Source organism: Camelus dromedarius, chromosome Y (assembly GCF_036321535.1).
Source record: "Camelus dromedarius isolate mCamDro1 chromosome Y, mCamDro1.pat, whole genome shotgun sequence".
In the NCBI taxonomy this organism is placed as follows: Eukaryota; Metazoa; Chordata; class Mammalia; order Artiodactyla; family Camelidae; genus Camelus; species Camelus dromedarius.
The window spans coordinates 19,342,216-19,355,251 of NC_087473.1; the positions used below are offsets into that span (position 1 = coordinate 19,342,216).

At 47.7% G+C, this 13,036-nt stretch overlaps 1 protein-coding gene across 6 annotated transcripts in view; it reads left to right on the plus strand.

Annotated features, from left to right (window-relative positions):
- DHRSX (dehydrogenase/reductase X-linked) overlaps positions 1-13,036 on the plus strand; it is a 206,415-nt gene that overhangs the window by 18,950 nt on the left and 174,429 nt on the right. For all 6 annotated transcript variants that reach the window (XR_010379602.1, XR_010379598.1, XR_010379600.1 and 3 more), the window contains exons 2-3: positions 4,539-4,646; positions 10,101-10,169. Coding sequence is in view for 1 of the 6 variants with exons in the window: in XM_064483573.1 (XP_064339643.1) it covers positions 4,539-4,646; positions 10,101-10,169 (177 nt within the window). In the remaining 5 variants the exon portion in view is untranslated. The remainder of the gene's footprint in view (positions 1-4,538; positions 4,647-10,100; positions 10,170-13,036) is intronic.

Sequence of the window (13,036 nt, forward strand, 5' to 3'; positions counted from 1 at the left end):
ATATCCCAAATATTACATGTGCTACACTTACAATAGAAATTGCTCACTTCTTACCTCAAACTATATCTGCATCTTTATCTATGTCTGTGTCTATCTGTCTATCTGAGCTATCTATCCATCTATCTGTGCCCTGTCATTTATCTGTCACCTTTCAGTATATCATCTATGCATGTACTGTCTGTCATCTTTCAAGTTACCTGTCTGTCTATCCATCCATCCACCCATCCATCCATCCATCCATCCATCCATCCATCCATCCAACCAACCATCCATCCATCCTGTCTGTCTGTCTGTCTGTCTATCTATCTATCTATGGAGAGATTCATTTTAAGGAATTAGCCCATGTAATTTTGGGGTGTAGCAGGCCCAAAATCTGCACGGTGGACCAGTAGGCTGGAAACCCATGGGAGACTTGCAGTTGGAGTCTAAAGGTCGCGTGGAAGCAGGATTCCCTCTTCCCTGGGGAATTTCAGTCTTTATTCTATTAAGGCTGTCACCTGATTAGACAGGGCTCACCCAGACCAGGGAGGACAATCTGCTTCATTCAAAGCCCACTGAAATTTTTTCTTTAATTTAACTTTTTGTGTGTGTGGCCTGGGGAGGTAATTACGTTTCTTTATTTATGTAAACACGGGGACTGGGGATTGAACCCAGGACGTTGTGCTTGCTAAGCACATACTCTGCCACTGAGCTATACCTTCTCGTCCTTAAAGCCCACTGATGTAAACGTTCATCTCATCCAACAAAACATCTTCACTGAAACACCCAGAGTGATGTCTGACCAGGTATCTGGGCCCCACAGCCTGGCCAGGTTGATGTGTTAAATCATCCTGGGAGCCGTGATGTTCACACGACCAGGGAGGATCTGTGACATCCTTGTCCTTGGCTCTCGGCAGAAGGCAAAGGAAGGTGCACCTCCCAGACCAGGGCTTGGGGATTTGACAGCCTGACACCCGGACTGTTCTAGGAGGGTGGTGTCAGCTGCTTACCCTGGAACTCCACTCCCTGGGGAAGGTCGGGACTGGCTCATGGCTGCCCTGGTTTCCCAGCGTCAGGACGGTCGTCTTGTCCTCAGCACATCTTGGAGGGATGGGTTCCTTGACCTCAAGTCCAGTGCCTTTCTCCCTACCGTCCCTCCGCTCACCATCCCCAGGTGCTCCTTCTCATCCCCTCCCTGGGGGTGTGGCCTCCATGGGCGGTTGAACCTTTTGTGTGGGTGTGACGTGGCAGGATGCAGGTGGTGGAGGTGCAAACACCGTCCTCGGGGGGCTGGAAGGGGCAGCCTCTCTCCTGGCCGTCTCTTGCTTTTTCTGGCCAATGCCCTATGCCCGATTCGGGGTTCTCTGAGTGCCGTCCGCCCCGGAGAAGGGGCTGTAGACCTTGCTCACGTGGGAGCCGTTATGAATACCTTCGCTCAATTTCCCGCAGACTCTCCTTAGCAATAGACAGGTTTGGGGACATTGCAGGTGCCCACGAAAATCTGGATCTCTTCACTTGAGATTTCTTTTTTTTTTCTTTTAAAATGTATTTATTTTTATTTTTTGTGGGCGGCACAACTAGGTTTTGGTTTGCATTTCCCTACTGATGACCGATTTTGAGCATCTTTTTGTGCGGGTGAAGGCTTCTTTTCCAATAGTACCTGCAGAAAGGCAGCTCCTGGGGACCTTGTGTTGGAGACACAAGGGCCTCTTGTCCACAGCCTTGAAACCTCCCATGTACATGGGAAGGCGAGAAACCCACGCATATCCCGGCTCCCAGCTCATTTTGTGACATCCCACGGACCCGTGAACCAGTTTACAATATTATTCGGTCATCCTGTGGTCGGTTCTTTGAGGTGGGAAATGTCCATGTGACATTAAACACCACACACGGTCACCTTGTAAAAGCTACAGACGTGTTCACGCCCCGTTGGGGCTGCTGGACGTTGTGGCCGACTCACATGCAGTAGGGTGTGTGTGTAGGGGGTCCCAGGATGTCTGGACAGCTTGGCTCCCCCAGAGAGCGGTGACTCGTGAGGGAAGTGATTTCTGTGCATCGCCAGAAAACACACAAAGCCACAGAAAAGGGAACTGAGATCGAGCCCGCAATCCTCGGGCGCTGTCTCCTGCTGGAGGATTTCCAGCCGCCCCGTCGTATAACTCAACAGCCGCCGCCTCCTTCTGGGGGTCCAGGAGCGTGGGGTCCACATTCGACGGTGTCCAGTGCTCGGAAACACTGTGTCTTCTTTCCCTTTTTTAAAAAAATGTTCTTTTGTATTTTTATTGGGGGTGGAGGGAAGTAATTAGGTTTTTATATGTTTATTTGAACAGAGGTATTGGGGCTTGAACCCAGGACCTTGTGCACGCTAGGGTTGTGCTGTACCATTGAGCTCTGCCCACACCCACCTGAAAAATGTTACTTTTGTGGTTTAGATTGAATAATTTCTGTCGAGCTACAGTCATGTTGACTGGTTTTGGCCTTAATTGCGTTGAGTATGCTAACGAGCCTTTGAAAGAATTCTTTATCTCTGGTAGCAAGTTTTGAATTTTTGCCTCTAGCGTTTACTTACACATATTCTATATTTAATGTTTCAGTTTCACATAAGCATATTTTTTATATTTCTGTTAAAATAGAGTTTTATTTTTGTATTATCCGCCTTACTAAATAACATCCTGTTTGTTATCTATGTACTCATCTTATATATTAAATACACTTTGCATATTAAATACATTGTTTATATGTAAATCAAATATATAAAATAGTTAATCTTTAAAATACGAGTATAATTTTTACATAAAATAAATATAAAATATTATATATAGACGTATAAACTGAATATACTTACAAATATTCACATGATATATAAACAAATATAAATAATATAAATATTAGAGATAAAGTAAATATGTTATAAATATGTACATTGTATGTAGATATTATAGATGTAAAATTTTAATATAGATACATATATCAATATTTTTGTTGAAAGTATTTATTTTTATACTGTATTTTATTAAATAATACATCCTGTTTGCTATTATCTTATTTACTTATTTTATATGTTAAATGTATTTATATACTAAATATATTTTAATACACTGATATGAATTAGCAAAATATTTAACATTTTAAATTTATAAATTAACTTTTGCATAAATAAAAGTATAAAGTACTTAATGGGTATGAATATTGCACATCTAAAATAAATAAGCTTTAAAATGTTACAAATATTAATATAATACATAAAAATTTCATATAAATACAATAAACCTAAAATAAATATAAATATTTATGAATGTTATATGTATTCATACAATGTATAAACATAATTATAAAATTTAAATGTTTGTAAATATTTATATTTGTGAATATTTGTGTTAGAATAAAAATTTATTTTTGTACTGTATCTTATTAAATTACATATCCTATTTACTCTTATCTAACCTACTTAATTTATGTTAAATGTATTTATATGTTAAATTTATTTTAATATGCTAAAATAAATGTAAAATATTTAACATTTAAAATACATAATTTTTATATAACAAAAAAGTTAATGTGTATAAGTATTTAAGTATAAACATATGTTTCAGTTACATTTATATAAGCAAATATTATATGCATATATTTAAATTTGGTTTGTTTGTCCTTAGCCGAGGTGTGAAAACACATCTGGGCAGTCTGTGTGCCATAAATCGAGAAGCCTGGGGAACGTCTGTTCTAGTCCCTTTCGTCTTAACTCTCGGTGCCTGTCTAAGCTGGCTGTGAGACAGGGGGTCGGGACTCCTGAGACAGTTTCCGAGGTGGTCGCCCTCGGAGCTGTAAGACGTCCCTGCAGCCCAGGATCCCAGCTCAGGGTATACAGTCGGCACTGCCCTCGCTCAGGACGCCCTCAGAACCTGTTCCCCTGCATGTTTGGGGGGTGAGGGGACAGATGGATGCCAAGGTGACAAGATGTGGGGAAGCCGCCAGTCGCCCCGTTGGGAGACCCACGCCCCCGTCGTGTCTCAGACCCGGGGTCCTCAGACGTCCCGTCTGCACAGGGAAGGTGGCCTTGGACCCTCCGTACGGTCCTTCCTGCAGCGCCGTGCTGGGACGACTATCTGCACACCTCCAGAGCCTACGAGACTAGCATTTTTATGAATCCTGCCCATCTTCCCAGGAACTAACCCCAAATGCAGCTGGAATCCCTGGAGGAGAATCCAGGCTGGGTGCCTGGGAACTTTGCGGGGAGCCCAAAGGCGTCACTGGGACTCCCCGCCAAGGACGTGCTCTCTGGGATGCGCGCGGTGCTGGGAAGCATTCTTGGGGGAAGGGGGTTGTCCGCGGGGGTTGAGCAACTGTCCATCAGGTGTCCTGACCGGGCTGTGGTTACTCAGGGCAAACCCACCGTCTTACATTCCCGCACCGGGAGCCCGCAGGAATCTGAGAGGAGCGAAGCCACAGACACCGAGCCACAGCTCCCGTGGGCGTCACGCCCTCCCTTGTGGCTTCATTCCTGCCCACGTGCGCTCTGCTTCTCAGCCTTACTCTGGTTTCTTCTTTCCTCCTCCCCGCAGTCTTCCCCGCACAACCCGAGCGTGTTGCTGTCGTGACCGGCGGGACGGACGGCATCGGCTTCGCGACCGCCAAGTGTCTGGCCAAGCTCGGCATGCACGTCATCATAGGTGATTGCCCTCTACGACGGGTCTTTGTGCTTTAGAGCGCGTGGGACATACACTACTGTTTGCTCATTTGTGTCTGTAAGCATTGAGGTCCTTACCGATCAAACGGTTGGATGCGGGAGACGTTAAGGGTTAGACTCAGAAACCAAAGAAACAGGGAATGGAGACAACCCTTTTTTTGGACCTGAGTGGAAACTCTGCTTAAATAGTCATCATAAAACAACAATAAATGTGAATTCCTTTGCTAGAGCTGCCATACCAAATTGCATGACAAACCTGGGAGCTTAAATGACAGAGGTCGTCTTTCTTACTATCTTGGTGGCTGGAATCTAAGAGTGAAGGGTTCTTTCCTTCAGGAATGTGTCTGAGTCCCTTTCTCTGAATAGATGCAGACATGTTAAAAGCTTTTGAACCTGGAACGACCAACTTTATGAGTGTCCATAAGTCCCCTTAGGTGACAGTGGGTTGATTGCAGATTAAGAGGTCTTGTGGGAGACAGGGGTGCATCTGAGGGTGTATTTCTGGAGCGTCTGATCAACTGTGCAATCTGTTTACGTTGCTCTGGGGCCTGAGAACAGCCAGGAGTTAGGGTGTGGGAGCAGAGGGTCAGAACAGAACCCAAGAGTTTGCTGGGAGAACGTGAGATGGTGATGGATCCCAACCCCCTGACTTTGACTTCCCGTGGTGAGTCAGCCTCTGTGGTATCATTAGAGACGTGACAAGCTTGGATTCTGCCAGTGTTGTCTTGGGTTTCTGCCGGTGTTTGGGTGACTTGGTCAAAGTCAGGTCACCTCTTGAATGGGAAGTCCTAGGTCCCCTCTGATGACCAACTGGATCTGGGCTAGTGGTGGAAAGATGCTGGTGGAGCTGGACCCAGAGGGACCGTCCCGTCTGAACAAAGATGGGGAGCTGGTTAGTCTGTCCCCATGACTCCTCCAGGGCTGTCATCTTCAGCTTCTTAATTCTTCATGAAACTGGGCAATGTTGGAATACAAAGAAAAAAAAGTCCCATTTCTGTGCTTTTTGCCTTAGTGTGGTTGTTTAAGAGGAGGTCTAGTTGGAAAGGTCATGAGGAGGTCTAGTTGGGAAAGTCACCAGGAGGTGTGGTTGGGTGAAGAGTGTGTACTGCACACACATGCAGTGAACATACGTGACTAAGTGTGTGGCACCCATGCATTCAAGGACTGGAGCCCTGACTGTCCTCACCTCATTTAGGTGATCTTCTTGACCATCAGGAACAGTACCCACCCAAGCAGGATCCTTCCTTTGTTGAGTTAAGCCAAGAGTCAGCGACACCTCTCACCTGCCTGTGCCTTCTTTCCCACTGAGCTTCCGATGCCTCTGTTCCACCCTCCACTGTGGGGCACAGCGTTGACCGTCCCATCAGTCCAGTCACATGGGCACTCTCATCTCCTCCCTGAGTCTTTGAGGGAATAATTGACTATATCCTCAGTGGGACAATTTTTCTCTCTTCCATGATGGGTTGATACAAGGTCACGTCATGAAATGTTATCATTGCACACAATGCCCTTTTATCTTAAATACAGAATAAGAGATGGGTATAGCCAGGTTCACATTTCCTCAGTCCCGAAGCGATGAGTATTTACAGAATAATCAGTTACTTGCTGAGGGTTTGAAAGGATTGTCTGGGTCCAAGTCAAACATAATAGAATGGCCACGAATTCGTTGGTTATTCAGTGTCCCGTCAATTCACAGCATCTTAGTTCTTACCGTTTCTTTTGATGGACAGTCCTTCTTTCTTCATAATTCTTTTTTTTGGGGGGGGGAGGTGGTAATTATTAACTAATTTTTAGAGAAGGCACCAGGGATTGAGCCCAGGACCCCATGCATGCTAAGCACGCGCTCCGCCACTGAGCTCCACCCTTCGCTCTTCTTCGTAATTCTTCACGAAGGGTCATCTGAGATTTTAGACCAGACTTTTTCCGGTGTGGGCTAAGTGGTAAATTCCGTCAGAGGTCTGTCACCATGATCAGCTCTGCCCTTACAAGCAGAAAAGCAGCCACGGCCAGTGCTCTTTAAAAAGGAACGGGGTTGGTGGACCATCTTCCAACAAAAGTTTTTTTCTTTTTACATCAAGCGACCGGCCAGATGGGGCCCTAGGTCTGTAGTCTGCTGACTCTGGTTTGGGTTCAAAATCTTTTTTTTTTTTTTTTATCTTTTTTTTTTTTTAAATATAATTTTATTGAAGTCTAGCCAGTTTTCAGTGTGTCAGTTTCTGGTGTACAGCACAATATTGCAGTCATACAGAAACATACCTGTGTGCGTTTTCATGTTCTTTTTCACCATAAGTTACTACAAGATATTGGATATAGTTCCCTGTGCTCTACAGTATGAACTTGTCACTTATCTATTTTATTGTATTTTTTTTTGGAATATTAGACATTTTATTTTATTATTTTTTAATTTAGCATCTTTTTTCCTTTTTTTTTTAAAACAAGTCCGAGTTCTGTGGCTTTCTGCGGATGTTTAAAATCTCATGGGCAGGGTGCCATCCTCAGGGAGGGGTTCTGGAGATGAGAGGTTGTCCTTCCCAAGTGACACGGTTCCCCTGAGAGTTGGGTGGCCTGTCGGTGGGACACGTGGCACGTATGAGTTGTCACCCTGCCATGTCTGCGCCCCCTCCTATCTGGCGGAGTGTGACCTCCTGAGCAGTCATTACTCCGTGAGTGGAGACGGATCCTAAGCCACTGTACATGGCCAAGCGTTCCAGACCCAGCTCAGAGGAGGCATCCGCTGAAGATGACCTTCGTCCCTTCCGCAAAGTGCCCGACCATCGCTCCCACACAGTGCCAGCCCTGCCTGCTTGAGTTCTCAGGGTGTCCTGCCCGTCCAGGGGCACCGTGCACCGTGGCCAGTTTGCCACTCAGTTCCACCCCTCCCACCCCCACCAGCTTTCTCTGGCCTCTCATATCTTTTTCGGGGAGTTGGGGCTTCTCTGTTACTTCCTCTGAGTTCCTGCCCTCCCAGCCCTTGATGCCAAGACAGTTTAGTACTGGAGGGCAGCCCGGTGGCAGATGGCAACTGAATGTTTAAAAATCACAGAGATTTCAAAAACTAGCTCAGACGTGTCCGTGGCCCCAGCTTACCCTTGATTTTTTTTTGGGGGGGATCTTTACCACCTAGAATATTTAGAGATGGAAGGCACGCCTTCCCGCCCCCACCCCTCACCAGTGCCGGAAGACTCTGCAAGCCAAAACCTAGCAACCGCATCACGTTAATTCCCTGCAGGGAGCCGGAGGTGCGAATTGCTTTTGCAGGACCGTTGTCTTGATGCCTGTGACTTTGAACCCCTCCCAGGCAGCGACAGCCTATGTGTTCCTTTTGGTTCCATCGGGAAGATGTCCTTGGCCACGATTCTGTGTCCAGATGGAGCTGAAGGCATTTCCGATTTCACTGGGTTCACCCCTGCTCCTCTCTTATGTGTTTATTTGCAACTCTTGGCTGTAAACACTTCTCTTTTTTTTTGGTTTTGGAAAGGGCCATGGTATAGATTTCTCTGGGGCAGTTGTCAGTGACACGGCGTCTGTAATACAGAGTGAAACGGCAGGGAAGACCCTCGTTAGCGTGTGCAGAGGAAGCAGAGTGTCTGTAAACAGAAATGCCCCTGGAAAGCTGCGCTTGGCGGTGTATTTTCCTGGAGACCTTAAGACGGTCTGACCCGAGAGAACTTCCATCTCACCAGCAGCGGGGCTGGACGCCGCGGGGAGGGCGAGGTGGGCTGGACGTGCCCCTCCCAGGCTGCTCAGCTGGTGTCTTCCTTCCACCTGTTGGTTCTCGGGGGGTGGGGGGCCCCCAGACTTCACACGCACGCCTGTGTTCTCCAGCTGCCAGCTCCAATCGCCCTCTGTCCAATCTCTCCCACCACTCACCCCTCAGGGAGTTTCAGGCTTGGCTCACGCTGCAGAGGGGCTGATAAGCTGCTCCAGGCCAAGCTCTTCATGAAGCTGGTGCCCAGGAAACAGGGTCCTCTGAGCTTTTCCCCGCCGGGCACACCAGCCCTGCTGGGCACACAGCCCCGCCGGGCACACCAGCCCCACCGGGCGCACCTGAAACCGAGGGCTGTCTGCTCAGGGACGTTTGGAAACGCAACACCCCCATTCTTCACACTGTACCCTCATTGCCACCTGCTCAGCCATGAAAGAAACCTCATTAACTTAACTCCCCCCCAGTGCCCTTGTCTTTTTTAACCATAGCGCCCTCCTCTTACACAAGACACCCATGGCCATCCGTCAAAACGAACGTTCCTGGAATCGCACCTGCCGATTTTTACGGGGTTCTTGAGCTGATGGTGGAAATGTCCCGAGATGGTTTTTATAGCTTGAGTCACCCAGGAGCGCAGTGGGACCAAAAGTTGCTTTGGAAGTTCCCGGGGGAGGAAGGTAGAGCTCAGTGGTAGAGCGTGTGCTTAGTGTGCATGAGGTTCTGGGTTCAAATCCCCAGTACCTCTGTTAAAAAAGTAAAATAAAATACAAACAAGTAAAGAAATAAACCTAATTACCACCCCCCCCCCACAGCATTAAAAATAAGAAAAAAAAGTTGAAGATTTTGTGTTAGAAAAAAAGAAGGTTGGGGAGGGTACAGCTCAATGGTAGAGCACGTGCTTAGCATGCACGAGGTCCCGGGTTCAATCCCCAGTACCTCCATTAAAAATAAATAAATCTAAATACTCCATGCTCAAAACAAAAATTTTAAAAAGGTATTAAAAATTTGCTTAGCCAGAAAGAGAAAGAAAAATACCGTATGAGATCACTTATGTGTGGAATCTGAAAAATGACACAAATGAACTTATTTGCAAAACAGAAACAGACTCACAGGCATAGAAAACAAACTGATTGTTACCAAAGGGGAAAGGAGGTGGGTGGGAGGTAAACTGGGAGTTCGAGATTTGCAGATGCTAACTACTATATATAAAATAGATAGATATCAAGTTTATACTGTAGAGCACAAGGAACTGTGTTCGATATCTTCTTGTCATCTGTAATGGAAAAGAATCTGAAAATGAATATATGTATGTACTTGCGTGACTGAAACCTTGTGCTGTGCACCAGAAATCGGCACACTTTCAGTGATTATACTTCCGTTAAAAACCAAAAACAAAACAAAAAACACAACAAAACGTGTTGCTTAGGGAGTTCTGTGTCTAGGCTGACATTTCTGCCGACATTTTTATGCTCAGGCTCTTCTGGGTGTCTCCGTGGTCATGGTGCCAACATGTGTGCCTGGAATCATTAAAAAATGAAATGTCAGAGCAACGCGTCCTTGTGGCCCGTTCAGGCATACGGAAATGGGTCTTCAGTGGAAACACTGAGCCCACCCCAGGCGCTGAGGGTCACATCCACCGCCAGCCCGCAAGGAGGTACTTGGCACCTCAAGAAAACATTGTTTCATGAGGGGTCGTTTCCTTCCTCTGAAAAATGCCTTTTCTTTTCCTCGTAGCGGGAAATAATGATGCCAAAGCCCTAGAAGTCGTGAGGAAGATAAAAGAAGAAACCCTGAATGACAAAGGTACGTGACCACTTGGTAGACAGATGGCTGTTCCACCGGGGCTGAGCCGTGTTCACGGCGGGGCTGCGACCCGACGTGGGAGCCGGGGCTGGGCGGCGGGCGCGGCCGTGCGCAGAGATGTCTCTGCTTTAATGTGCTTTTCTTTTGGGGAGGGGGGTTTCTGGTCCTCCTCAGAGAGTGGGAAATGGCAGCAACCATGCTGCGGTGGGGGCTTCTCCTGGGGAAGGCATTCCTTGTGAAACAGGGACCCGTTTGCCTTTCTTTTCCGTCTCCCGGGTCCTCGGAGGCCCGCCTTCCCTCGGGCACCGTCGATGCACCTGCCAGCAGGTGCTTCCAGTTCTTGTGGGTTCTCGATGGGACGATACACCAAACAGAGCGGTGCTGGGTCCGACAGGTTCAGTGCTGCTCCGTCGTGCGTCCCTGAGGGCTCTGTCTGCCTGTTCAGCCCGGGGCTTGCCCACATGTCCGTGGCATCTCTCCCGATTCCAGTGCTCTTGGGTGCTGTCCGAGCCCACGCCTGATGCCTTAATGTTCAATAGAAGAGATGCCCGTCACTAGCTTGGCCACTGGAGCCAAGAGGGTGTGTTCAGCCTAACCTATATGGATGAAAGGGGGAAAGCTTTGGCAGCAACCCTGCGCTGGAGAGGGCCAGGCGATGGCCTCTGATCACCCAGGACGGCAGTGTCCCTTCGGAGAGCAGGCAAGTCCCGCACATCAGAGCTGGTGACCCCCCCCCCCAACTGCTCCGTCTGCTCCCAGTTCTCTATCACGAGACACGAAGTAAATGCATGAACTGAGCTGCTTTGTCCGGGCAGCCCCGGGCATCTGAGTTCAGAGAAGGGCGGACCCTCTCTGAGTCGATGGTGGGGCTGTGCGTCCCCGGCGGGGCGGCCGGCCTTGTTTTGGTCCTTCTGCTTCTTAGAGCGGGGCTCTCGCAAGGGAGCGGATGGTGGTCAGTGGGGCTCAGGCGTCACCTGGCCTGGAGATGGATGTGGGGCCAGGGAGGTGTCTGGACAGGAGCCGGGTGAGCCCCAATGTCTGCAGCTGAGATGGGGAACCTGCGGACGGTGGATGCCATGTCCAGAATGACTGTAGGGAGGATCTGAGCAGGGAGGGGAGCAGGTCTGCACCAGCATGATGAATGTGGTCACTCCCGCGAGGGGTGGGGGGGCAGGTCCAGTGAGGAGGTGAGCCCTTGATTCTGCAGACACACACACACACATGCGCGCACACACGAGCATCCTTTTAAACTAGTTCTTTGTGCATTGAACCAAACATGAAAGCAATGCTGTATTTGTTTAATATCAGAAGCTGTCCATGGAGACCCCAGGGGGAGGTCCATGGCTGGGGGGGGCGTGGTCACGACGAGACAGGTGGGAGGTGCTGAGACCTGGCCAGATGGAGGTGGTTTGGCAGTGGTCCTCAACCTCAATCTTGCTGAATTTGCATCCAGGCTCGAGTCCCCAGAGTGTGGTCCCGCCAGTCGTGGTGGTGGTGGGCCGTCATTCTCAGTGCCGGGACCTACCTCCCGTGGGCATGGCTGGTGTGAACCATACCTCCCTGTCGCTTGGTGGCTGTTGGTCAGGTCTTGCGCTTCTCTTCGCAGGTCTCCCTACAAACTCGCCGGACCCCGTCTAGACAGATCGGGGTGCTTTCCAGAGTGGACGTCCCACACTCTGCAGAGTTGGTTCTCTGCCCCCTAGCCCAAAGCTGCTTCAGCCTGTTGAGGGCCTTGTCCATGCAGTTTCCCATTGGTATGAGGCCAGGGGAGCCCTACCTAATCCTTCTGGCCCCTCCCTGATTCTCTGTTTTACTTTATTTTGAGGAAATAAGCAGACATGCTAATAACACAAGCAGAGTATTGTCAAGAACACAATTCGAAAAGACACCTGCAGCCCACTCTTCACAGCAGCACTATTTACAATAGCCAAACATGGAAGCAGCCTAAAGTCCATCTGCAGATGACTGGATAAAGAAGATGTAGTATATTTATACAATGGAATACTACACAGCCATAAAAAAGAATGAAGTAATTCCATTTGCAGCAGCATGGATGGACCTAGAGATGATCCTACTAAGTGAAGTAAGTCAGATAGAAAGACAAATACCATATGATATCACTTCTATGTGGAATCTAAAATATGATACAAATGAACTTATTTACAAAACAGATTCACATAGGAAACAAATTTGCAGTTACCAAAGGGGAAGGGGATGGGGACGGAGGGATAAATTAAAAGAGGTTGGGATTAACAGATACACATGATTATATATAAAATAGGTAAACAACAAGGTCCTACTGGAAACGATAATCAATATCTTGTAATAACCTATAATGGAAAACAATCTGAAAAAAATATGTGTATGACTCAGTCACTATGCTATACACCTGAAACTAGCATAACATTGTAAATCAACTCTACTTCAATAAAAATAAATTTTAAAACATAAGGATTGAGTAAGCTCCTGCCGGCAGGATGGCTGAATAGAAAAGATGTAAAATTGGTCTTGAAGATACACTTGATGGAGAAAACTGTGGAACACAGAGCAAGGGAGGCCTGTCTCCTTCTTACTAGAAAGAGGACAGACACTGCATTTGCAGTCAGATCACACTCGGGACTTGGGGTGAGGGCATCTCGCCCTGGCTTGTGTGAATCACTGCTGAAATCTGCAAAGCAGCATTCCCCTCCCTGCAGTCCTTACAAGAGGAATTTAAGTTGTCACCTATTCCACGTGGGTTCATTGGAGTGTTGTGAGGCCATTTTGCTGTTTGGTTTTTGTGGCGGTGCAGTTTTTATTAGTGTTTTGTGGTTTGGTTTTGCAGGGCCAGGGGTGGTTAATTATGAAGACAATTTCCTGCAAGTAAG